This window comes from Dermochelys coriacea, chromosome 6, assembly GCF_009764565.3.
Source record: "Dermochelys coriacea isolate rDerCor1 chromosome 6, rDerCor1.pri.v4, whole genome shotgun sequence".
Taxonomy (NCBI): Eukaryota; Metazoa; Chordata; order Testudines; family Dermochelyidae; genus Dermochelys; species Dermochelys coriacea.
In genome coordinates, this window is record NC_050073.1 from 13,875,518 (window position 1) to 13,902,276 (window position 26,759).

The 26,759-nt window shown below is 49.1% G+C and overlaps 1 protein-coding gene across 3 annotated transcripts; it reads right to left on the reverse strand.

Moving 5' to 3' along the window:
• On the reverse strand, positions 1–25,634 carry SIGIRR (single Ig and TIR domain containing). 3 transcript variants are annotated; one of them, XM_038404900.2, is made up of 9 exons: positions 25,502–25,634; positions 23,818–24,016; positions 18,492–18,622; positions 16,286–16,426; positions 9,542–9,685; positions 8,798–8,900; positions 7,685–7,835; positions 2,854–3,028; positions 1–1,301 (listed from the first exon to the last, which is right to left on the reverse strand). In XM_038404900.2, exons 1-9 carry the CDS (start codon positions 25,506–25,508, stop codon positions 1,099–1,101), a joined length of 1,254 nt encoding a protein of 417 aa, XP_038260828.1. In that variant the 5' UTR covers positions 25,509–25,634; the 3' UTR covers positions 1–1,098. The 3 variants fall into 3 exon arrangements, with proteins under 3 accessions (XP_038260828.1, XP_038260827.1, XP_043373839.1); XM_038404899.2 differs by having other exon boundaries at positions 1–1,304; XM_043517904.1 differs by lacking the exon at positions 23,818–24,016 and having other exon boundaries at positions 1–1,304; positions 25,502–25,631.
• Positions 25,635–26,759: the final 1,125 nt, after the last annotated feature.

The window sequence follows — 26,759 nt, forward strand, 5'->3', positions numbered from 1 at the left end:
TTAAAACAACAGTTATTTTAATTGTATTTCAAAAAGAAGAAAGAGCAAAGCAGCTCTGTGAATCAAGGAAACCCCTTCCAAAGCCGTCCTGTCGGTCCCTAAGGAGCAGTGCTGTAAAGCCTGCCGGTGAGCGATGCCGTTACAGGGCACTTCCTGGAGAGAGCAACACGTCCCTGCTCTTGCTCCTTCACAGGAAATGGCCCCTGCCGAAGTGCTAGTGGTACAAGAACCCCCTGAGTAACCAACTGTGCAGCAGGGGAAGATCAGCCTCTGCTTTCAGTTTTTCTGGTGTCCACCCTCAAGCTGCTTTAACGCCCCTGGCTGTCTCTGTCCTTCAGTCATGAGGCTGAGTTAGGTCCCCCCAACTCCCATCAGACCTTTGCGCTGTCTGGCCTCTTATCCACACACTAGCTCAAGCTGCTGGCTGAGGCCTCCATGTGCATTTGCTGCAACAGTGCTACGCTGTCCTATGGCTCTACATTTCTCATTACAAATCCCAGTCACCTCTCAAGGTGACCCCATCCTTAGCCCTGCTGGTGGCGTCTCCCCCAACCTAGTCACCACAAGATCTAGTGCCATGGGATAGCTAGGAACTCCGTGCTTGCCAGGCACCACATGACGCAGTATCTTGGCACCCAACGGCCACAACAAAATCCAGCACCTCCTTGGCATCTGTTACTGCAATGCCCCCCTCGTGGTTCTAGCGATCACAGAGACAGCCCTCACCATCTGCAATGCCATGGCCCACCTCAGAGCACCAGCTTTCCCTCGGCTTTTCCCTCGCCACCACCCCAGTCTCTTTCAGCCAGTTCCAGGCTGAATTCTTCGTTCCTAACAATTTCCCTTGGTCCTGAACAGTTGCAAAAACTAAGAATCCCAATATTTAAATGGGACTGTAAGGCTTCAGTGGGTGGGTAGAAAGACAGCCCTTTCCCCTGCCTTGACTTCCCCATAGAGAACACCCCGGAATGAGAGTGCTGAAGACCTGCCCAGGCCTCTGGGTTAAAGAAACTAACTGAGCAGCATTTCCTGCTAAAGGGACACCAAGATGGGCAGGCCCATGGGAGCAACAATCCCACCGTCCCTGCCCTCCCCCTCTCAGACATCGTCTTCTGTCACAAGGCAGTAGAAGTCTATCCTTGCTCCGTAGTTGCGTGAGCCGAGGTCAGAGATGTCTATTTCACTCCTCTGGCCCTCTTCCAGCTGCACTTCTTCCATGATGCCAGCTGCTAGTGCTGGTGGTCCATCATGGCCAGTCATTCGAGGGGGCAGAGGGCCCCTTAAAATGGACCCATGGACACCTGCTGGGATGGAGAGAGAGTACAGATCAGTGGGGGATGGGGGACAGGACCCCCAGCCGCTCCTATTCTATGGGAATCCCAGGAGTTCTGGCTTGCTTTGGGGGTTGAACAGGGATTTTGGATAGAGACTACAGGGCTTTCCTACCACAGAATAGCAATTCTAGGGTCAATCCATACCAGCCAACAGCGGAAGAACAGGAAGTTAAAAAACCCAGGAACTAACTGTTCCTCCTAGTGAAGAGCTGGTGCTGCATCTTCCGGTCACAGTCTTCCCAATCTCCTTGCCAGTGCCCTGCAAAGCTAGAGAACAAGGCTGCCCCAGGATCCCAGCACACTGCTGCACTAGCCGAAGAAGGGGAGCTTTGCCATGCATTGTGCGGGGATGCAGCATACAACCAGTAACTCCTGTTTCTGACAGTTGGATGCCTGAGGCCTGACAACTTGCTATCAGGCTGCAAAGAGCACCTGGCAGAATAACCGCAGTGCTCCTGTCTGAACTCCAGCCAGCTATGCCAAGCCCATCATTTCTCCACTCTACTCTTAACAAGACAATCGCTGGGCGCAAACAAGCTGAGCACTGTTTGCCAGCTGCTTGTAAATCTTTTATAAGCACAGGACTTATCTGAATCCTGTGACTAAAATTAAATAATATTTCCCGGCAACTCAGCATTTGTTAACAAACCCTGGACTGCCTCTCCACGACCTTTGGGGCAGACACCAGTAAGCGCACCTCCCTCCCACTACTCCAGCCAGCAGCAGCTGTTCCAGAGGCTTGGGAAGGAAGCAAATGGCCACTGGTACAACCCTTCCCTTCTGTTTAGCCCGTGCTCTCTTTGACATGGTGACTTGGAGGGTATTAGACTGCTTCAGCCTGCACAGGGAAAGGGATGGGGCCTCCAAAGCTCTGCGCTTCTCAGAGCCCTAGTAAACTGCGGGTCTCTCCCCAAGAGGCCGAAAGGCAAGGGTAGGTGACACGTGTGCGTGTTGGGGGTAAAGGGGAGGAGCTGGGGTTGGTGGTCATCCAGGGTGATTTAGTTAGCCCCAGGCATGAATATCTTGTGTTAGAAATGGGTAGCCGATCAGGATTTGAGCACATTAAACCCAATCCAAAGTCAATGGCAAGGACAGCCCTGGGGTCATGGGAATGAAACTCACAGCCACCTCTATGGGGGGTGGGTCAGAGTGCAAGGCTCCAGCAGGCAGATGCAGAGAGATGGGGAAGGAGGAACCGTTGAGATGGCTATCAATGGCCCTTTGTCATTGCTCAGCCCACTAATCCTGGCTGTAACCTCAGACAAGAGGTGGGAAATGGTGCTCTGAGGAATGAACTTTGCTCCTACTCGAGCCCAGCTCCATGTGCGGAACACCAGCGGGAGGGGCACACACTCCGGGGAAGTCTGGCCCTATGGGTGCAGGTTCCTAGACACTAGGTGTTCATGGAATAAGTGGTTGCAGCCCAGCCAGTGTGTTGTGACACCCCCCTTTATAGAACGGGGCTTAGAATCTATGGCAATGGGAGCCATATAAGAACACAGACAGATGGTTACGGTACCCAGGTCTCCCTCAGGATGGGGGTCTCCTCGGTACTCCAGGTAGCTGCTGTGGAGAATCAGCATGGGGTCCTTGTCCTCCTCAAGCTGGATCTGAGGGTCCGCCATGATCCCCTGGTAGGACACCTTCCGTGGCAGAGCCAGGCACAGCTCCTTCCAGAAATCTGACGACGGGGTCTGTAAGGAAGAGGGAGAACCCCGGTTGCATTCCCCTACAAGCTCTGTTCGAGCCATATCCTTCACCAAGCGCAAAGCCCCGCAAACCCTGACAAGTCTCTGGACAAGTTTCAGCACCTACTTGCTGAGCGCATTCTTGGGACATGTGAGCTGTGATACATGCAGCAGGTCTGGCTCCTGAAAATTTTATGGAGACAGAACTCCTTTTTCTGCAGAGGGAGCTGGAAACTCAGCCAAAAAATCAGAGGAAAATGGAACTTTTTTAAAATTTGTATTCTGTCAAGCCTAGAGGCCCCAGCCACGCCCAAGACCCCACTGTGTTAGCCCTGTCTGTGGCTGCAGGAAGGGACAGTCCTTACCCCACCAAGCATAGTCTAGACACACAAGGCAGCCAAAAGGTGGAAGGGGAAATGAGGCACAGAGGGGAAGTCCCTTCCCCAGAGAAGGTACGCAGCAGGTCAAAGGTGCAACTGAGAGCAGGGAATAGAACCCAGGTCCCCTGACTAGATGGCCTCTGTTCTATCCACCAGAGCATCTTTCTCCCACAAACTTCTGCCCCTTCTGGGCATTCCCCACACTCCTGGGTCCCACAGAGAGCAGGGGAATGGTGTAATCCTGTCTCTTCACTGGGAATTGCACATTATCGGAACCAAGAAGGATTCGGTGCTACCTTATCTGCAGTGCCAGGATAAATTCTGGAGGAGTAAATGCTGTACAGAAGTGCCTGAGATCTGACCAATCCAGCTACAAGAAGCTTCCAAAGCCCTTCAGTCAGGGGCAAGTGTGGATGGGGCCTGCCGTCTCGGACACTGGCAATCTGGCGTGTGCAATGCTTTCTTCTTGAAGCTGAAGGGGGCCTTGCATTTGTTCAGTGCTGCTTCACTCTGGCAGGGCTGCTCCAGCAGTACAGCTCCCTGGTGTCAGCAAGGGCGTGTCCCTGCACATGTCTGAAGCCCCAGCAACAGAACTCTGGCAAAGGCTGTACTCAGAAAATGGCCTCTCGCCAAGCTGGGATCAGGAAAAACTAGCAGAACCTGGGTGGAGATCCTGGCAGAACTGCTGAGACTGTATGGAGGCTAGAAGCTGCAGGTCTAGGCTTGAGTTTCAAAAAGAACCAGCTGTGGGAAGCAGCAGGACTTCATTTTAGGCCCAAGAGAAAGCTTCTGTCCAGCTTTCCAAGCTAGCTTTCTAGTCCCAAACACGCTGCTCTGGAGAGAGTTAAAGTGCAGGTCTCCCTTGGACAGAACGGGGCTCCAGATCCAGTGTGTGTCGCTGAGTTCAAAGCCAAGGTCCTGGCTCTTGTAACTGCCAGATCCTGGGCTCTGGGATTTGACAGTGGAGTCTTTCCTTCTTCTGCATCGTCACCAGGAATAACGATTCTGCATGATGCCTTCCCTGCTTACGTCTGTGCAAACCCATTAGCCTTCCGTGGCTTGCACTGGCATAGCCAAGGAGAGGAAGACGGGGGTTACACCAGCTGCACTGAGGGCAGAATTAGGCCTACAGGGCCCCTATTGCTGGTGATAGTGCAGGGAGGGAAAGAGCCCAGTGTGCGTTTGGGGTCGGTTGTTAGAATTCACATTTGACTTGTGAACTGAGCACTTCTGGTCTGAAATTAGAGAGAAAATCCACCCAGAGCTCCAGGGAGCATGCATAATGGGGAAGTAGGAGAGGTAGTGAGGACATGGTGCTACCACTCTTTCACCCCCACAACTTCAAGCTGTGCCCCCAGTAGTGCAGAGAAAGTAGTTCCAGCAATTTCCCCAAATGTGGGGATTAGCTGTTCCTGTCCCATAAGTGGGGCACGCAAGGGCCAGGGACAAGCCAGCCCTAAAATGCTCTTGGTAATGAAAGATAGCATTAAACTTGGCTTTGGATGCACATGTCAAGGCCATGTGAGAAAGGCAATGTGTTCCCATGAACGTAATGAGCCAAAGGGTTTAAATGGCTGGCTCCATCCTGAGTCATCCTGTGTCAGGTACTCAGGGGAACATGGCTAGTCTAATGAGAGAGCCCAAACGCTAACAGTGTACACCCAACCTCTCTCCGAGAACTGGAGAGGAGTCTACAGCCAAGTGAGTGGCACCAGGGGAATCCATGCTGATCTCTGAAGAGTAGCACTGCTGGGAATGTAGCTTTCGATAACACGACTGAAGAAGGAACTTTATTAATTGTAGGGAATGGTTTAAAAATGCTCTACTGTCACTGAGGGCCTCACTCTTTACACTGTTAGACATCCAATCTCCTGCACAATTGTGTATCTAACTTCTCTATTCCATTACCACATCCACAAAGGTAGACTGGGTAAGTGTGGTCATTCCTGTGCACAGACAGGAGACTGGGGCTCTGTTCCAGCTCTGCCACTGATTTAATGTGTGTCTCTGGGCAAGTCATTTACAGCCCAAATTTCAAAAGTCCTCAGCACCCAGCAGCTCTCGTTCTCAATGGGAGCTAAGCGCTTCTGAAAATCTGTCGCATAGCCTCCATGTCTGTTTGGAGATGATGATCCTTCCCCAGCATTGTAGCATGCTGAGACATCTCTTAACTTACTGCCCATTGCCATCTTTCAGATTATGGTGCCACCATGTGGCCATCTGGGTCACTACCTGGAGCTACAGCACTTCTACGAAACTCCATGGTTCTTTGCCTCTGAGCTTCCAGGCAAGGGAGGATTATGTGGATTACAGGATTTACTGTTCTTTGTGAAAAACCCCAGCCAACAATTAATGTGGGTAATGTGACAGTGGCCAGAGGGTTTCTCAAGGAGAGCTGCAGTGCAGGGAGCCTGGGGCAGCAGCCAAGAGGCCTGTTGGGGAGAGCTGCAGTGCAGGCTTTTCAAAGGCCATGGCACTCTAATTCTGGTATTGCAGGACACTTCCAGCAAGGCTGCCTAAGGACTTGTCCACACTACCACTTATGTCGGTATAACTTAGATCGTTCAGGGTGTGAATAGCCAGCCTGTTGAACGACGTACATGCCACAAGTACTCCTTTTCTTTTTGCGAATACAGACTAACACGGCTGCTACTCTGAAACCTGTCATTTGAAGCAAATACTCACCAGCAACCACACACCACACAACAGAACCACTAACCCAGGAACCTATCCTTGCAACAAAGCCCGTTGCCAACTCTGTCCACATATCTATTCAGGGGATACCATCATAGGGCCTAATCACATCAGCCACACTATCAGAGGCTCGTTCACCTGCGCATCTACCAATGTGATATATGCCATCATGTGCCAGCAATGCCCCTCTGCCATGTACATTGGCCAAACTGGACAGTCTCTACGTAAAAGAATGAATGGACACAAATCAGACGTCAAGAATTATAACATTCAAAAACCAGTTGGAGAACACTTCAATCTCTCTGGTCACTCGATCACAGACCTAAGAGTGGCTATACTTCAACAAAAAAGCTTCAAAAACAGACTCCAACGAGAGACTGCTGAATTGGAATTAATTTGCAAACTGGATACAATTAACTTAGGCTTGAATAGAGACTGGGAATGGATGAGTCATTACACAAAGTAAAACTATTTCCCCATGGTATTTCTCCCTCCCACCCCACTCCCCACTGTTCCTCTTATATTCTTGTTAACTGCTGGAATTAGCCTACCTGCTTGTCACCATGAAAGGTTTTCCTCCTTCCCCCCCCTGCTGTTGGTGATGGCTTATCTTAAGTGATCACTCTCCTTACAGTGTGTATGATAAACCCATTGTTTCATGTTCTCTGTGTGTGTGTGTATATAAATCTCTCCTCTGTTTTTTCCACCAAATGCATCCGATGAAGTGAGCTGTAGCTCACGAAAGCTTATGCTCTAATAAATTTGTTAGTCTCTAAGGTGCCACAAGTACTCCTTTTCTTTTTGCGAATACAGACTAACACGGCTGCTACTCTGAAACCGTACATTACACTGGCGTGGACAGTGCTATGTCGTCGGGAGAGCTTCTTCTGTCAACAGAGCTACCGCCTCTCATGGAGGTGGTTTTATTATACCGACAGGAGAGCTCTCGCCCGTCAGTGTAGAGCATCGTCTCCAGATGTGCTGCATCGGCGCAGCTGCAACGCTGTAGCGCTTCTAACGTAGACTAGCCCTGAGTAGCAATAGGCTTGGCCTGACAGTTCAGCACTTCTCCTTGCAGTAGGATACAGTCTGTGTGGGTTTGGGAGAATCTCTGGTTTCTCTGTTACCTCAGCAGGGTTGAAGTGGCGCTCACTGCCTTCAGAAAGGGAGGCTGCAGCATCTCTTAGTGACCAGGAACTGACAACTAATTGGAGTTTGCCTGCCTTCCCAGTCATAGGGCTAGAGTAGCCATAGCAGATGCCAAGAGGAGGGATGTATAGGGGCAGGGCAGTGAAGTGTCCCAGCAGAGTTTAGCGGGGAAAATCCTGAAGACCCCACTCAGCCTATCTCACTCTATTTTTCAAGCTCTGGAGTAGCAGAGTGGCCTTGGCACACACCATTGTGAGGTCAGTGAGCAGAGGGAACATCTCAGGCCCTCCACCACAGAGAACCACGTTTGCATGTCAGTGCTTCTTGTAAAGTTTGAAATGCTGCTTTGTCAAGGAGAGTGGTATTCGGAGCCTTTCATCAGTATTGTGAGAAACCTCACTGACCAGAGCCTTCCACTCCCACCCCACTCACAGCTTACCATTGAGCCAGCCTGCCAGAGCAGTAAGGTCACAGCATTCTTGTACTGCTTCAGCACGTTAATGACCAGACGGTCTATCTCCCGATACTGGCTTTCAAAGGCGACAAAGATGGGTCTTTGGGACAGTTCCAACAGCCTCAACAGACCATCCCTGCAATACAAGGCAACCATTCCAGGGAGTTAGGAGTGCAATGAATCACGCCTGTTCCGTTTACCCATTTCTTCGTTGCCTTGACCGACTGTAAAGCAATGGAAAGACTCCCATTGACTCAATGAGCATTGGCTTGGAAGCTAACTGCTTTGGAAGCTGAAGAAGGACAATAGAGGCAAGGTTTTTAGGGCTTGTAACCACATTATAGGTGGAGCTGGAAAAGATGCCTTTTGTTAAGATTGCCCAATACTGTCTATGATAAGATTGCATTAATTTGCTTATAACTTTGGCAGACTTTCACAGTTTGGACTGGAATTTTCCGTGTCACGTGTCTAGCAAATGTTTTAGAAAGTTTGAGCTAAAAAGCTGAACCATTTCAGAGAACAAGATTAGGGAAGAATTTTTTTTTTCACCTTTTTTTTAAAAAAAAAATCTTACAATAGTTTCATTCAGAAGCTCTGGCTTTGGAACAAGAGACTTGAAATTTGGTGGGATTGGGAGGAGGTCACAATGGTGCCCAGGGTGTGCCTTTTGCTGCTCCTAGGAAAATACACCCGAACCTGGCCTGGGAAAAATTGCAGTTTGCACGTGCTCAGTAGAGATTTGTTAGAGTTTGGTTGCTAAACACTCTGAAGATTCTGTCTGCACTGAGCATGCTCTAGGTCACCGAGCAGGACTTACTTGCAGTTGCTCCTCACAGCCACCACACACTGCTGTGGCACCAGACATAGGAACTGAGAGCAGGAGACTGTCTCTCCTGAGCTCTCAGTGACTCCACTGCTGGGCACCCCAGCAGCGTGGAGGAGGAGGAAGAGGAATAACATGACTGGATTGCAGAGGGGGGAGAAGAACAGGGTGCAGTCTGCCATGCAGTCATTTTGACAATCTAGTGAGAACTACCTCTGTGCTACTAGGAGAGCAAAACAGCAGCCTAGAACCCTGCTCAGTGACCAGCCAGTTACCTGAAGTTGCTGATGCACCAGTCTTGCTCCAGGTATGCATATGAGAGAACCACAATGAGGCGCCGGCACCGGCTCACATTCATAATCAGGTCTGCTGAAGGCTCTACGGGAGTAGGATAGAAATGAGATTCACAGTCACAGCCATGGCAAAGACTAAGCAGAGCCAGAATGGGCCACCAGCACTTCACTATTCCTCCTCCAGGAACAGGCTGCCTTGGCATCCGAACCCAAACTGAGGGCAACAGGGTGTTCTCACAAAGAGACCCAATGTCTCTCAAACAGCTGAATTCATAACCCAGCCTGTCTTAGAGAGTAAAGTGCTCCTCTCCCAGACTCAGGTTACACTGCCGGATCTGAAGAAAGTGCTTCCCAGTGATTACAGCAGGGGAGCAGGAGTCAGGACTCCTGAGTTCCATCCCCAACTCTCTCACGGAATTGTTATATGATGTTGGAGGGAACACTTGACCTTTCAGTGCCTCTCTTTTCCCATCTCTAAAACACTCGGCTATTGACATCACAGCATTCTGAATCAGTTCGTGTTTGTAATCTTTGACAGCAAGGTGTGTGGGAGAGCAAAGGGAAGTGGCATACCAGAGAGCAGACCTGCTATGCAGGGTGACGCTTCCTGGGTCCTAAAGGGCAGGTTTATTAACCTAAGGTCCTGGCTGACTTCCCAGCAGTGGGAGTATGTCCATTTGCCTCCCATCTAACCTGTGGCCTGGCAGCGTCTGGGATGGTCCATACCTGAGTTGGGTAGGATGGTCTTATCATCCAGGAAGAGCTTGTAGCCATGACGGTTCTCCAGCTGGGGCTTCATAATGAAGTTCACAAACTTCCTGTCTTCTGGGGAGTTTGCATAAGATACATACGCATCATACAGCTTCCCATCTATGAAAAGTGCCCAGCAGGGCAAGGGAGAATGGGGGTGGCAAAAGACATACTTAACATTACAGTGTGGCAGATACAGAGCTCAGTTTGTCAGCACGGACAGCCAACTTCCTATAAGCTTCCCAACTGGGGAAGGCATTGCTCTGACACCTCAGGCTGGAATCTCTTTGGGGCAGGGCACCTGTGTTAACTTGCATACAAATTGCTGTGTAACTAGATGGTGCAACTTCCAGGATTTTTAACGACACTGAAAAACTCACCATATAGGAAACCCAACATCCCAGCCACATGGACCAGAGAGCTGCAGGGGTGGACTTTAAAATGTCCCTGTCCCCCTGAGAGAAGCAAGGCAGGAATTGGAGCGGGGCCTGATCTTACACCCCAGTGTCCTGGTGACATCATCCAAATTCTTTCCCCAAAGAGGACTATACTTGTTATTACCACTGGTTTGTGCTAGCAGATCGCATGTTTTTTTTGGGACAAGAACTATCTCTTTGTAGATGCTTTGAAGAGCACCAAGCCGATGGTGGGTGCACTGTAATGCAAGTAATACAAATCCCACAACAACCTTGGCAATGGTCCCAAGTATGTGTCTTCATCAGTGCTCACTATCTCTATACTGGTGTATTTTTTAATATGCAGAAATAGGAGATAAAATGCACATGCACATACTCCTAGTATTCCCAGATTTTAAAAAGACACCATAATTAGAGAGACAAGGTAGGTGAGGTAATATCTTTTATGGACCAACTTCTGTTGGTGGAAGGTACAAACAGAAGATGGTCCAATAAAAGGCATCATCTCACCTACTTCTCATATCCTGGGACCAAATATGGCTATGGCAACCTTGCAAACAACCATAATTTGAGTTAATGTTGAAAGAATCCATGATATATTTTGAGCAAAAAATCCTTAAGAGTATTGCAATTTTAAAGAAATGACAACAAAAAGTCCCAAATAAAAATTTAGCCAAGACAGCGGATAATACAGAATTAAGGTCACCCAAACAATCTTAACTCTGCCCCACCACACCAACAACCAGAAACTTGGAGAACACTTTATCTGTCCATTACTCAGGGACATCTCATTAATGACTGCAAAAAAAAATCATACTGAACTTTTGTGATGGACTGCAAAGATTATCTGTGTTCTGATGGCACAATGGGGAAGAGTTAAGGATGTCTAGGTGACTTATGTATTTGCCTACTTTCCAATGTTTAGGTGTTTCTGTAGAATGGAATTCCTAGGATTTCTAACCTGTATAATACCTTCTGCTACAGAACCACTTACCAGCTTCACTTTGACAATAATTCTAAAGATCTTGTCTTCAAGATGGGTTGCACTGATTTAACTTAAGGTGTTACTTAAACCAATTTAGTTCAACTGGAGCAAAAGTTGAATGGGAACAGATTCAATCTAAACCACAACTGAACCTATGATGGGGTATGCAAGGCAGGAAGAGGATAAATTGGCTATCAAAGGCCAAATCAGCCCAAATTGAGACACCTGGAGCAGGAAGCAGGCTTCCAGGGAGGGGTTTAAAAGGAAGAGGTCTGGGCACTTGGGGGAGCAGACAGAGAGACCAGATGCTAGCCTCTCACTGTGGGAGAGAAAGCTGGCTAAGGCCAGAGACTGGGGAAGACTGATGTCTAGCACATCTCCTGGAACGGAGAAGAGGTTAATTTTATATTGCTTCAGGCTTATTTTGGATTTTGAGTGCCCTGGAAGGGATAGAACTGCAAGTAACCTAGCCAGAGGGCTAAGTCTCTGCAACCCAGAAAGTGCTGGAGGCCAGGCGGAGCTGTGGAAGAACAGCTGGGAACCCGAGGCTGCACTGCACAATGCTCGAAGGGGGCACTCGGGTAAGGATGTGCTAGAACAGCCATTTTTAAACTGAAGTAAGTATCTACAGAAGTGTTTGAACTGGTTTATCTAAACTGGTGCAGATGTGTGTAGACAAGGCCTAACAATGAAAAGTGTCTTTCATAAGAGTTAAAGAAATAGTACCGGTTTTCATAAGAATACAGAAACTCTGTAAAGTGAATGCCATTGTATCTTTTTAGGAACACAGAATCACTTACACAGCATCTTAAGTTCACACGTGTATCTTTTTAAAGAAATCAGAGGGGAAAAAAGACGGTTACTCACCTTCTTGTAACTGTTGTTCTTCGAGATGTGGTGTTCATGTCGATTCCAATCAGGTGACTCCCAAGCTCTCCCCAGGGGCGTGGGCTCAGAGTTAAGGAATCACTGATTGGAGAACCACCTTGCGTCCTCTCTAGCATGCTGGGTGATGGCATAGTGGGTGGTAAACGTGTGCACCGAGGACCAGGTTGCCGCTCTGCAGATCTCCTGGATCAGCACCTGGGCCAGGAAAGCGGTGGACGAGGCTTGAGCTCATGTCGAGTGGGCTTTAATAGCAGGGGCTGGGACCTTGGCAAGGTCGTAGCAGGTACGGATGCAGTCCCTGATCCAGGAAGAAATGCACTGTGAGGAGACCGGAGGCCCCTTCATCCAGTCTGCCACTGCTACAAACAGCTGGTTTGACCTCCTGAAAGGCTTTGTGCGCCCAATCTAGAATGCTAGCACTCTCCACATAGCTAGCAAGTGAAGCCTCTGCTCCTGTGCAGTAGCATGTGGCTGGGATAGAAGACTGATAGAAAAATGTCTTGGCCAATATGGAATTGGGATACCACCTTGTGCAGGAAGGCCCGATGCGGCCTGAGTTGTACTTTGTCCTTATGGAAGACTGTGTAGCGGGGGTCGAAAGCTAACGCTTTTAACTCTGACAGTCTCCTGGCTGATGTGATAGCAACTAGGAATGCCACCTTCCACGAGAGATGCAGAACAGAGCATGTAGCCAGTGGTTTGAATGGGGCCCCATTAGCCTAGCGAGGACCAGAGTGAGATCCCAAGCAGGTACCGGTGGTCGGGACTGTGGACATAGCCTTTCAGGAAATGGCCCATCATAAGGTTGGCAAATACCAAGTGCCCCAACTCTCCCAGATGGAACACCAAGATGGCCGCAAGATGTACTCTGATGGATGATCCGGCCAAACCTTGCTGCTTCAGATGCAGTAGATACTCCAAGATGAATGATATACATGCCCGAAGTGGAGGTAGGCGACTGCGCTCACACCAGCATGAGAAACTTTTCCACTTAGATAGGTAAGTGGCCCTCGTGGAAGGTTTCCTGCTACCAAGAAGCACCTCCTTCACCAATTCCGTGCATTGGAGCTCCACTGGGTTTAACTATGAAGCTTCTGAGCCACAAGATGGAAGGACTGGAGGTCCGGGTGAAGGAGGTGACCCTGGTCTGGTATGATCAGATTGGGAGCGGCAGTGTGATTGGGATGTCCACTGACTGCTCCAGGAGTGTGGTGTACCAATGTGGGCATGGCCACGCCGGAGTCAGCAGAATTACCTCTGCCTTGTCTCTGCGGATCTTGAGCAGTACCTTGTGGACAATTGGTATCGGCGGGAAGGCATACATTAGACGGTCCCCCAAGGTAGTGTGAACACGTCCGAGATAAAGCCCGCACTGTGCTTTTGGAAAGAGCAAAATGTTGGACACTCCCTGTTGCTCCTGGTGGAAAATAGGTCTACCTGGGGAAACCCACTCCTTTGGAAGATGGAATGTATGACATCTGGCCGGATGGACCACTTGTGGCTGCGAAAAAACCTGCTGAGGTGGTCCGCAAGCTTGTTCCGTATTCCAGGGAGATAGGACCCCTCCAGCAGCACCTCCCTCACCGATTCCATGCATTCTATGACTGGAGTGGGCTATACCAAAATCCCACAGCTAGACAGCCTCCCGCCCTGCTTGTTTATGTAAAACATGGTGGTGGTCAGCACTGCCAGCATTGACCCTGTATTCTGGTATGAAAGGTCTGGCAGGCTAGTCTCACTGCTCTGAGCTCCTTTATAATGATGTGGAGTGGGGCCCCATTAGCCTAGCGAGGACTGCGACCACTTGCCCTGAGTCTGTAGGTCTCCTAGCTGGGTCCCCCAACCCGTTATTAAGGTCATGGACAGTTGAGGGGTGCTGAATGGTCTGTGAAGGAGTCCCATGTGAGTGTCCAGCCACCAGCACAGGGCATCTCCTAGCTAAGGAGTTGTTCGTGAGAAGGGTCCCTGAAGAGGAACAGGGACAGGGAAGGGGGTCGGAGGGATGGGGAGGAGCAGAATTAGAGAGAATATCTCACTTCTACCATGCAAAGAATCCAGCGGTCCAATGCTATATGGGATCACGCATGGTAGAAGTGGGATAGACAGTTCAGAAAGTGGGGGAAGGATCTGGGATAGTGGCGGGTGCGCTGTCCTCAGGTGTCCCTTCAAAACCCTTGTTTGGATCCCAACAATGGCTTGGTCAAGCTCTGCCCTTGCCTGAGGGAGGGTTAGAAGGTCTATCCCTATTGTTCCTTCCCCTACGGTGGTATGTATCCTGCTTTGGGCAGGGCTGGTATCGCATCTGTGGCTGCTGAGGTTGAGGCTTGAAAGGCTTTCTCTGGGTAGCAGGCGTGTGCATTCCCAGAGATTTCTTCGTTGCCCTCGAGTCTTTTAGGCTGTGAAGCCTTGAGTCTGTCTGGTCCGAAAACAGCCCTGCACTCTCAAACGGAAGGTCCTGCAAGGTCTGTTGAACTTCCAGGGAAAGCCCAGAAGCTTGGAGCATGTGGTTCTCCTCATGACCACGCCAGAGGAGATGGTACATGTCATCAAGTCTGCCGAGTCAAGGGAGGCCTATAGGGATGTCCTGGCCACTGCCTTCCCCTCTTCAACCAGAGCTGAGAACTCCGCTTTTGACTCTGCAGGGAGCAACTCTTTGTACTTGGACATAGAGTCCCAAGAGTTAAAGTTATACCTGCTGAGGATAGCCTGCTGGTTGGCTATCCTCAGCTGTAAGCCCCCGCAGCATATACTTTCCTGCCGAAGAGGTCCATACATTTGGCCTCCTTAGCCTTGGGTGCTGGTGCTTGTTGCCCCTGGCACACCTTCTCATTCACTGCTGAGACCACCAGGGAGGAAGGGTATGGGTGGGAGGGAAAAAAAACCTCCTATCCCTTGGAGGGAACAAAGTACTTTCTCTCCACGCCCCTCGCAGTAGGCGGAATGGAGGCTGGAGTCTGCCACAGGGTATTATAATTGTTATGGATAGTTTTAATGACAGGCAATGCCACTCTGGAAGGACCCTCCGGGGCAAGAATGGACCGAAAGTGTCCGGGGTGGAGAGGGGCTCCAACACCTCCACCAGGCACTGCCATGCCGGAGAGTCACTGGGCACCCGAGTCGACAGCATGAGCTCTTGCTGCTTGGGAGCAGAGTCCTTCCTCTGGAGCAGCAAAGCCTCCCTTGATGGCCTCTCTTTCTGAGGAGAGTGCCCTCTGTCCGCTTTCTTATGGCGCTTGTGGGGCACTACTCTTTGCTGCGGTGCCGGGGATCTTCAGTGCCGATGGTCTCTCGCACTATAGTCGTTCCTCGGCACCAATTCGCAGACAGACACAGGGGTGCTCTGCACAAGCTCAGGCCTGGGCCTTGGCAGTCAGGTGCCGCTGGATGGAGTGCGGCTTCCACCAGTAACTGTTTTAAATGGAAGTTACGCTCCTTTCTAGTTCTAGGCTTGAAAGCTTTACAAATCTTGCAGCACTCAGACCAATGCGCCTCCCCTAGACATCTCAGGCACGAGTCGTGGGGATCGCTATTAGGCTTGAGGCACGCCCTGAAGCCCAAGGTGAGGGTGAGGGAATAGGAACGATCCCACTCTCCAGTTTCTATACTAACTACTAAAACAAGAAACTGGGTAGGACTAGGTAATAGGCTAAGAGAACACCTGCAAGCAAGCGAAACGCACTTCCAATGCTGCCACAGACAGTAAGAAGGAACTGAAGTGGGGTCAGGTCAGCAGGGTTATATACTGAGCACCATGAGGGCGCCACTCCATGGGGCTCCCTAGCCGACCCAACGGAAGCTGCTAAGGGGAAAAAGTTTACAATGACCATGCATGCAGCTTGTGCACACCAGATTGGAATCGACGTGAACAAGCACTCAAAGAAGAATGTCATTCCTGAAACTCCCTGAGTGATTTGCTGCAAACTTTTTTGAAGAACTGAGCCTCCGGATGAAATGTGGTATAAGAAGTTTCAAGTTGATTGGTTTGGCTTTGGTGGAGCGGATTGACAAATCATGCTTTTAAGAGGACGCTAGCTTCAACCTTAACTCAACATATGGAGTAGCCTCCGTTCACAACGTACTGAACCAAGAGGAGAGAGATTCTATTAGAGGAAGAAGGAGTCACAATCCAGACACATTAGGGATTATCTTAAAAAAAAAAAGTCTCTGCTATATGGAGCACTCTGGGCAAGCTAGGAGGAGGGAGGCTGGCCCTTGGGTGGGAGTCACCCGGTGGGCAAATGGAGGCAGGAAGATCCCCCTGGGTCCAGGGCAATTATAGGTCACATCTGTTTTCCAATCCCTTTCTCATGAAGCTTTTAGAGAAGCAGCAGAAGCCTGGAATGTCTGGATCATTGAGTCTTTCCTCATCTCCCTCAAACCCAAAGTGCAAATGGCACTGAAAGCCAAATTCACAAAAGTCCTAAGGGTTACCATTGATCTCCAGCTCCCCGTAACGGTTCCTGTACCAGAGCAGCATATTCAAGTGGCACTTCACATAGATCACAGCCATGAGCAGCAGCAGCCCCAGGATGAGGAGGGCTGCCAGCACTGCACTCACATGTCCAGCAGCTTCTGCAATTACAGGGAAGGGCATTTTCAGTACATTTAGCATTTGAACTAAAGGAATTTATACCTTGGTGAATGAGGAGTTTGGGGTAGGTTATGGTCTGCAGAGAGAAGAACTGAACAGAGGTTACTGTCCTCAAAGCTCTTAGCTAAAATCACGTGTTGTCAGATTACAATCTAGTAAAACAGTTGCAGTGTCTGCCTGTGGATGCTGTCCTGCACGTACATGGGATGGACTCTTAGCTAATGGGTTTTTACAGCTCTAGCCACCAGCGTGAAGAGTGGCTCAGCTGCATCAGCTTAAAGAAGAATCACACAGATCAGTGATATAGGCTCCGTGATCTAAAGGGGCCCTCAAATACTGTGACAGCAGCCTAGAAATAGATGAGAGAGTTTGGGGTCCAAGATATTTGGTGCTTCCTGGCTACAGTCAGCCACAGTATCAGAGCTGAATTCTCCTTCAGAATGGGACTAATGAATCCCTTAACTAGGGCATCCATGCCTGCACGCACACACACACCACAAATCTGGAGAGACTATGTTCAGTTGGGCTGAATCCAGAGATTCCCCATCATCAACTCCTTCTCACAGTTCTTTAAAACAAAGAAGTCTTGACCTAAGTGACTAGCCTACTGGAGGCAGCCCCATCTCCAGGGCTTCAGGTTACGGTGCCATCGTATGGCACCATATTCTGTCAGCATATTGAAAGAGCATCTTACATAATAAATCCCCCTTTGCTCTCCCCCCTCCCCATGCCCATAGTGTCTCATTGCTGGAGGGTTTACTGTCAAAAGAGCAACAGCTGAGAAAATTTGGCAGTAAGTTCAGGACTTGCCGCAGCAGGTCACTGAAAGGGTTAACGCGCACTGCATGTTCCTTTAAACCCAAGAGCTAATCAAAGTAGGTCCTGCCACTCAGTGTCCTGGCTGGGCAATTCCACACACACAGTGCCTGTGTTATTACTCAGTGTATGCAGCATGGCAAGCAGGACTGCTCCAGAAGGGGGGTTCCAAAGTATCCTCTTGCTCACAGGGCAGAGATCCAAGGGAGTCTTGACAAGCCCACCGTGAAAGTCTCATTGCTAAATTGACTTCATGCTCTGATTATTTTATTACTGCCAAGACAACAGCCTCTTCACTCTACAGCCAGGCTGTCCAAGGACTAGTCAGCCGCAGCCCTGCAGCAATCCCAGGGCTGTCCTTCCCTGTTTAACAGGTATGGTGTGAGCGCGACACAGCAATGGGTTTATGGACTCTGATTAGGGCTGCAGACTTGTCATAACAGATTTAAAATAAAAAATCATGGAGCAGGCATGGTAAATTTAGTAAAAGTCATGGGGCTTGTGACTTCGGTAAAAAATGCTGCAACAAATGAGGGTGGAGCTGGAGAGTGAGCCAGCCTCACATTAACCCTACAATAGCGGCTCATGTCCTTCAGAGCTGGGCCTGGCTCTGGGCTCTGTGACCCCCTCGCTCCTGTCAAGTTACAATGCCACTCAATCAGATGTGATCTGGATGCCCCCCGGCATGATGGAGGGGCAGCCTGGCCAAACCTGGGCAGTACTGTGACTCTATGTGCCAGGTTGCAATGTCCAGGATGTGGAGCAGGGCCCAGCCACAGCAGTTATCGCTACAGGGTGAGTTTATTAAAATCACGGACGGAAAGAGAAGTCCGAGACAAACAGGAAAATCACAGTATCCAAGAGGTTTTTCCCACTGTGACAAATCTGGAGCCCTATGATCTGTGCCTCTGAGGTCAAAATCTCTCTAGATTCCATTGGAATGTATTTTTATGGGGGGCATTTTTTACTCTGGACAGCCTGTGAGGCACTCAGCATCTCCCACTCAGTCTGCAATATTAGAGCTAGTTACTGTGAAAGTGTTAGTCAGGATATTCAAGTTACTCCCAACTCATCTCAGAAATACCTGTAGCATTCTCTTTCCACCTGGAGAGCCTCCATAGACTGGCCAAACCTTGTTGAAAGGCCTTATCCAGTAGACACCACCACAAATGGTATAGTAACCCCTTCCCTGCACCATTATCAGCGTGCAATAAATGCCCAAAGAGCTACCTGATCTCTGTAGTGTGAAAGTGGCTGTGGTATTCCTAACCCAGCAGGCAAACATGCCATAGTCCTCGTCGCTTGTCAGGTTCACCCCCAGAAGGCTGGACATGAACGTCTCTGTTCTGTTATCACTGATCCTGAGGGACAAAAGAGGCTAGCATCAGTGCAGTGCTACATGGTACACTTTCATGGAAATGGTTTCCTATTTAAACTAGGAGACTGAAGAGAACAAGAAGGAGCTTTCAGTTAGAGTTCTACACGTAGTCTACAGGAACTCAGTTTTGTCATTCTGCTATACTGTAGGAAACAATTCAGCCTGGAAAGGGAGAGGGACCGGATAGAAGGATAGTGCTGTCTACCTCTAAGCTCTGATAGGATTCTGTGATCATCTTGAATGTCTTTACTTTAGAGTTAGCCTTTTGTTCCTTTACACAATAAATCATTAACCAGGGTCCAGTTCAGCAGGAATCCACCTTGCACTTAGAGACCAAAGCCAAGATTTTCAAAAACAGCATCCTAAAGTGAGGTTCCTAAATCTATAATTAGAATCTAACTTTCAGTGGCAGGAAAGCCTTCAAAACGGTAGGAATTGCTTTGCTGGACTCCCCATTGCCTGGCCAACAAAGGAGATGGATGGGAAAGTGTGTGTGTGTGCGCACACCCCCTCCCCCCTTACAATGACTCCAACAAGGAAGAACTTCAGATGACTTGCCTCAGATGGGTTAAGTTGCTGGCCCTACTTTCATAGAATCATAGAATCATAGAATATCAGGGTTGGAAGGGACCCCAGAAGGTCATCTAGTCCAACCCCCTGCTCAAAGCAGGACCAAGTCCCAGTTAAATCATCCCAGCCAGGGCTTTGTCAAGCCTGACCTTAAAACCTCTAAGGAAGGAGATTCTACCACCTCCCTAGGTAACGCATTCCAGTGTTTCACCACCCTCTTAGTGAAAAGTTTTTCCTAATATCCAATCTAAACCTCCCCCATTGCAACTTGAGACCATTACTCCTCGTTCTGTCATCTGCTACCATTGAGAACAGTCTAGAGCCATCCTCTTTGAAACCCCCTTTCAGGTAGTTGAAAGCAGCTATCAAATCCCCCCTCATTCTTCTCTTCTGCAGACTAAACAATCCCAGCTCCCTCAGCCTCTCCTCATAAGTCATGTGCTCTAGACCCCTAATCATTTTTGTTGCCCTTCGTTGTACTCTTTCCAATTTATCCACATCCTTCCTGTAGTGTGGGGCCCAAAACTGGACACAGTACTCCAGATGAGGCCTCACCAGTGTCGAATAGAGGGGAACGATCACGTCCCTCGATCTGCTCGCTATGCCCCTACTTATACAACCCAAAATGCCATTGGCCTTCTTGGCAACAAGGGCACACTGCTGACTCATATCCAGCTTCTCGTCCACTGTCACCCCTAGGTCCTTTTCCGCAGAACTGCTGCCGAGCCATTCGGTCCCTAGTCTGTAGCGGTGCATTGGATTCTTCCATCCTAAGTGCAGGACCCTGCATTTATCCTTATTGAACCTCATTAGATTTCTTTTGGCCCAATCCTCCAATTTGTCTAGGTCCTTCTGTATCCTATCCCTCCCCTCCAGCATATCTACCACTCCTCCCAGTTTAGTATCATCCGCAAATTTGCTGAGAGTGCAATCCACACCATCCTCCAGATCATTTATGAAGATATTGAACAAAACGGGCCCCAGGACCGACCCCTGGGGCACTCCACTTGACACCGGCTGCCAACTAGACATGGAGCCATTGATCACTACCCGTTGAGCCCGACAATCTAGCCAGCTTTCTACCCACCTTATAGTGCATTCATCCAGCCCATACTTCCTTAACTTGCTGACAAGAATGCTGTGGGAGACCGTGTCAAAAGCTTTGCTAAAGTCAAGAAACAATACATCCACTGCTTTCCCTTCATCCACAGAACCAGTAATCTCATCATAAAAGGCGATTAGATTAGTCAGGCATGACCTTCCCTTGGTGAATCCATGCTGACTGTTCCTGATCACTTTCCTCTCCTCTAAGTGCTTCAGGATTGATTCTTTGAGGACCTGCTCCATGATTTTTCCAGGGACTGAGGTGAGGCTGACCGGCCTGTAGTTCCCAGGATCCTCCTTCTTCCCTTTTTTAAAGATGGGCACTACATTAGCCTTTTTCCAGTCATCCGGGACTTCCCCCGTTCGCCACGAGTTTTCAAAGATAATGGCCAAGGGCTCTGCAATCACAGCCGCCAATTCCCTCAGCACTCTCGGATGCAATTCGTCCGGCCCCATGGACTTGTGCACGTCCAGCTTTTCTAAATAGTCCCTAACCACCTCTATCTCTACAGAGGGCTGGCCATCTCTTCCCCATTTTGTGTTGCCCAGCACAGCAGTCTGGGAGCTGACCTTGTTAGTGAAAACAGAGGCAAAAAAAGCATTGAGTACATTAGCTTTTTCCACATCCTCTGTCACTAGCTTGCCTCCCTCATTCAGTAAGGGGCCCACACTTTCCTTGGCTTTCTTCTTGTTGCCAACATACCTGAAGAAACCCTTCTTGTTACTCTTGACATCTCTTGCTAGCTGCAGCTCCAGGTGCGATTTGGCCCTCCTGATATCTTTCCTACATGCCCGAGCAATATTTTTATACTCTTCCCTGGTCATATGTCCAACCTTCCACTTCTTGTAAGCTTCTTTTTTATGTTTAAGATCCGCTAGGATTTCACCATTAAGCCAAGCTGGTCGCCTGCCATATTTACTATTCTTTCGACTCATCGGGATGGTTTGTCCCTGTAACCTCAACAGGGATTCCTTGAAATACAGCCAGCTCTCCTGGACTCCCTTCCCTTTCATGTTAGTCCCCCAGGGGATCCTGGCCATCTGTTCCCTGAGGGAGTCAAAGTCTGCTTTCCTGAAGTCCAGGGTCCGTATCCTGCTGCTTACCTTTCTTCCCTGCGTCAGGATCCTGAACTCAACCAACTCATGGTCACTGCCTCCCAGATTCCCATCCACTTTTGCTTCCCCCACTAATTCTACCCGGTTTGTGAGCAGCAGGTCAAGAAAAGCGCTCCCCCTAGTTGGCTCCCCTAGCACTTGCACCAGGAAATTGTCCCCTACGCTTTCCAAAAACTTCCTGGATTGTCTATGCACCGCTGTATTGCTCTCCCAGCAGATATCAGGAAAATTAAAGTCACCCATGAGAATCAGGGCATGCGATCTAGTAGCTTCCGTGAGTTGCCGGAAGAAAGCCTCATCCACCTCATCCCCCTGGTCCGGTGGTCTATAGCAGACTCCCACCATGACATCACTCTTGTTGCACACACTTCTAAACTTAATCCAGAGACACTCAGGTTTTTCCACAGTTTCGTACCGGAGCTCTGAGCAGTCATACTGCTCCCTTACATACAGTGCTACTCCCCCACCTTTTCTGCCCTGCCTGTCCTTCCTGAACAGTTTATAACCATCCATGACTGTACTCCAGTCATGTGAGTTATCCCACCAAGTCTCTGTTATTCCAATCACATCATAATTCCTTGACATCACCAGGACCTCCAGTTCTCCCTGCTTGTTTCCAAGGCTTTGTGCATTTGTATATAAGCACTTGAGATAACCTGTTGATTGCCCCTCATTCCCAGTATGAGGCAGGAGCCCTCCCCTCACAGACCTTCCTGCCTGTGCTTCCTCCCGGTATCCCGCTTTCCCACTTACCTCAGGGCTTTGGTCTCCTTCCCCCGGTGAACCTAGTTTAAAGCCCTCCTCACTAGGTTAGCCAGCCTGCTGGCAAAGATGCTTTCCATTCATGCTTGGCTATCATCACACCCCTCATAGTTGCAATTTCTGCTGGCAACAAGGATAATGTACTTGGCTGCAGTGTAGAAGTGGCCCAGGGTTCAACATGCTGCTAGCCTTGTGTCTTTAGCCCTCTCAAACCAATATGCCCCTCTGGGAGCAGGGAACATGCTCCAGTAGAAAAGAGTTCTCACAAGTAAAACACCACAAAGCTCAGGCTAACTACTGTTAAGCAAGGAGAACTGTTGGGAGCTGTTGAAAGCTCTATGGCTTTCACAGTGAAGCAGCAAAAGTTTAGCTGGTAGATGTGCCTCTGTAACTGAGGGAAAAATACACAGGGTCAGATTCTGCTCCCAGTGACTCTAGTGTCCTACTCAATGGAGCTTCGCCGATCACAGTGGCTTTATTCTGGTGGCACTGACATCAGAATCTGAGCCAGAGCATGTAGCAGCCCTCGGACCCCACACTTTGTGCTGTAGAGAGTCTTGTGTTTAATTCACTGAGTCATAATATAAAATGGGCAGAAACATCAGCTGGCCTACATGCTTTGTGGGGCTTGGTTTGTTTTTTTCACTCTGTGTTTCACTGTTTATCTGTGTCTGTCTATAGAATTACAATTTTTAGAACATACCTTAGAGACAGAGGATAAATAGTACAGTGTGCTTGTACTCCAGAGACATGAGATCAAATCTTGTGTCAGTCACAAATTAATAGATGTTGGGTGATCTTGGCCACTTCTCAGTTGTACCCAACCTCTACCTAAAAAGCTGACATCACTGGCATATTTCCTCAAGAGGCCCAGGATGGGAAGTGTGAGTCAGGACTGAACTGCCCTCAGATGTAGAGGGAAGGCCAGGACTGGAATAGCAAGGGTGCTGCAAATCAAGACTGAGCAACTCAGGGGTGTGAAATAGCTCTGCCCTCTCCCCCCAACCTCCAGCCTCAAGCAATGCAAGTTTTGCACTGTCCACACCAGCACTTCCGCTTCTTGCCAAGGAAGAGTAATTATGCAGACAGAAGAGTGCTCTCCTGTCAGCATAGCACATCTTCACCAGATGTGCTGCAGCTGCACCGATGTAGCGCTGTGGCGTAGACTTGCCCTCAGGTGCATTGTCTGAGCTGTGGACAAGTCTAATGGGGTGTTCTAGGTCAGGACTCAAGTGCCCTGGCAGAACTATGGGTGGGCCTAGAAGAACAGAGGTGCTGCAGATGAGGTCTGAGGTGCACTAGCAGAGCTGTGTGGGGAAGCCAGGGCTAGAAAGGGACGTGGCTTGGATCAGCACTTTGGCTAAGAGGATGTCTTGCTGGAGGTTTGAGTAATGGTACACTAGGGTCCAGGACTCATGTGAAGTTGAGCTTATCAATAGGAAACACTGGGATTTGGGGTACTGCTCAGTGGAGACTCTGTTATTGATTGTGGGTCCAGAACTCCCACTGAACGGTGGCTCACTGGGTGCATGAATGCTATTTAAGCAATGATTGAAGCAATTTGCCCTGCCTGTCAGTAGCCACCTCAGTGCCTCTTTCTATTTATAGACAGGTCAGATTCCTTACCAGTCTTTTTCCTTGCTGGTGTATTGGCTGCTCTCTTCGCCTAGCCAGTGGCCATCTTTCATCCAGTGCAGGACAGAGTTGCAGAGCGGCTGAAAGGGCAGCCGCACAGTGCAGTTCAGTGTTAGCTGGCTTCCCAAGGCAGGCTCCAAAGTCTGGTTGCTGGATGGGAAGAGGACTTCAGGAGGCACACTGCACAGATCTACACAGGAGGGGAAGGAAATGCTGAGAGCGAGACTCTTTAAAGGGACAGCATCCATTTAAAAATAAGTCTCACATCTCTTCAGTTTACACCTAGTATTAAATCCTTTCTTTTATAGTAGAATAACATCTGTTTTCTCCTGTCTTCCTTTGTGCCTCTGACAGCGCTCTCTAAAGTCAGTCAATTCTGCACCCGCAATGAAGAAATTGGTCACATGGTTAGTAAAATGAGTAGCAGATCCACATTGCCGATAATACAGACATGCAAAACGCCCCCACTGCCCAGCCATCCAGTCTGTTTGTAACACACTGGTGTAGTGTGTGTGGCCCTGTTTCCCCCCCCCCCCCCAGCACCTGGTCCCCAATTACTATAACAGCCTCCTACTTGCTAACAAAATTCCTCCTATAGCACAAGGCGTAAGGAATTGTGTTGAAGGTTTCCCCACAGATAACTAAGGTGTCTAGGCTGTGTTGTGCACATGTGCAGTATGTTTACACCTTTTGTTAGTGAAAGTTGGTTAAAATGTGTCACTTCTGAAATGACAATGATACATACAGAACAAGTGACTTTCCTCACATTTGCACCCATATTTGCCATTTCCTCTCCATATTAAGGATTAGTGCAGATCATGGCAAAGAGCTACTTGCCCTCTAAAAAAGGCAATGTCTTAGGAGCTGAGCAGTGGGCGGGCAGCATTGTGCCCTATCTCCTCATGGCTGCTGCTTTTCCTCTTCGAAGCAGCAGCTTCCTCTCCATGCCTGACTCAACTCCCACTGCAGTCAAGAGTAATATTTCAATGGGAATTGTGGCATTTGACCCTTCACAGCTGGTGCAAGAGCCTTTTCTTCTGCATTTTGCACCATCCGTAATGGCTTCACTGTACCTCTCCACCTCATCAAATCTATGTCGCAAACCACTTTACTCCCCTGTCCCCCTCTCCTGTGTTGCTCATTCGCTATTCATTCTGTCAAAGCACAGCTCGTGAGGCTCGCAACCTTTGCTTCCTCCTCAGTTATGTCCCCATACTAGTGAGTAGTCAGGGGACTGTGTATACTTGCTCTTTATCACCTCCATTTAGGATTTATTTTGGTCCCTGCTGCTGCCTTGGTTTCTTTTTAAATTCAGTGAACAGATGCTCAGAAATGGGTGAGTATTTAGTGGGGGAGGTGGATTACATTACACTATAAGTATTTGTTTTAATATTTCCTGTCAAAGCAAAGCTACCTATAAAAGAGCACTTATTCCTGCAATTCCCCCCACACACACACACTCATGGAGGTTTGCTTGCTGAGCATCAGAGGCGCAGAATAGGACACTTTGTGTGTGTGTCTAATAAGCCAGAAGTAACATAAGCAGTCAAGCGGCCTCTTCTGAAGCACAGCAATATTACTGCCTGCAACAGCCAGCAGGAGGCATCAGTGTTTCAAGCCAGGTATTTAATCTTGGCTCTGCAGCTATATTTGTGGGTGACTTCCCCCAGCCTACCTTCCATGATCAGCCTGATAGTGTAGGAGGCGTTTCTGTGGCCGTTCAGGTAGAGTGTGCAGCTATAGTTCCGGCATCGCCAGCCTGCAGACACTGGAAGGTGGCGTGCAGCGTGCTGCGCAGGTGGCTCTGAGGGGAGAGGTTCAGCGGGTTGCAGTCTTTGCTCCACAGGAGGTTAAAGTCTGAGCTGGACCGCAAGAGCTAGAGGCTCAGCTCATCCAGTGGACAGAACAAATGATTACCAGGCTCCTGCTGCCTCTACACATTGCTATCATAGAAGCGGTCGAGGTCCTGGCAGGACAGATCCAAGGCTGGTGGGAATAACACAGGAATAAGTTTAGAAATGAAATACACCAGGTTAAAATGTAACAGCTTGCACAGTTAGTAGCATGCTCCACACACACTGTGGAGGCGGGGTAGGCAATCAATGTTCCCCACTACCAGGCGTACTGCAGAGATGACAAATGTCTGCTGGGCCGCCTGAAAGAAACTAGTTATTTGTATTACAACTAGTCTACTATTTGTGTTGTATTATAGTAGTACCTAGAGGTCCCAAGCAAGACTGTGTTAGGTGCTATACATACAGGAAGAGACAGACCCGCCACAGAGAGCTTAGATTCCAAACAGATAAGCCAGACAAAGGAAGGGTTATTATCCCCATTTTACAGATGGGGAAACTGAGGCTCAGGCACTAAGTGACTTGCCCAAGTTCATGCAGGAAGCCTGTGGCAGAACAGGGAACAGAGCCTACCTCTCCTGAGTTCCCATCCAGGGACTTAATTCCTCCCTGGAATAAGCATGGACTGGCTGATATCAGCACTGCAGAGAGTGGAAAACAAATCTTCGCCTGGCAGGCGATCAGGCAGGTGCCATGAGAAGGAATCAAGGGCATGGCTGGCAGATAAAGAGTCTGCAAGTAAAATTGCTAATGGGATGCTTCTAATCCTAGACCTACTGACTTCTCCAAGACACAGGAGGTTACACAATAGCTCTTAATGCCCTTACTAACCCAGTCTCTAGCACGGCCAGGTTTATTCTATGGAAGTTTTGTCAGACCCATATCTTCTAGCTGACCTTCAAGCCCTCTGCCTTGTCTCCCTCCCTAGTAAAACCCCCACCACACTTCCAAAGCAGCACTAGCTGGGGCAGGTTTCCAAGGCAGGGCTGGGTACCTGCTGGTATGTAAACATCAAAACATGCTAGCTTTGCTTGCTGTGCAAACACTGTGGAGCCAGAATCTACCTAGAGCCTGCAGGAG

What these genes read in the sequence shown, in the direction of transcription:
- SIGIRR (XM_038404899.2), bottom strand. An exon ending in GACCATCCTACCCAACTCAG is followed by an intron (nt 8,901 to 9,541) that starts GTATGGACCATC and finishes CTACTCCCGTAG; the next exon opens with AGCCTTCAGCAGACCTGATT. An exon ending in TCTGGCAGGCTGGCTCAATG is followed by an intron (nt 3,029 to 7,684) that starts GTAAGCTGTGAG and finishes TCTTCCTTACAG; the next exon opens with ACCCCGTCGTCAGATTTCTG.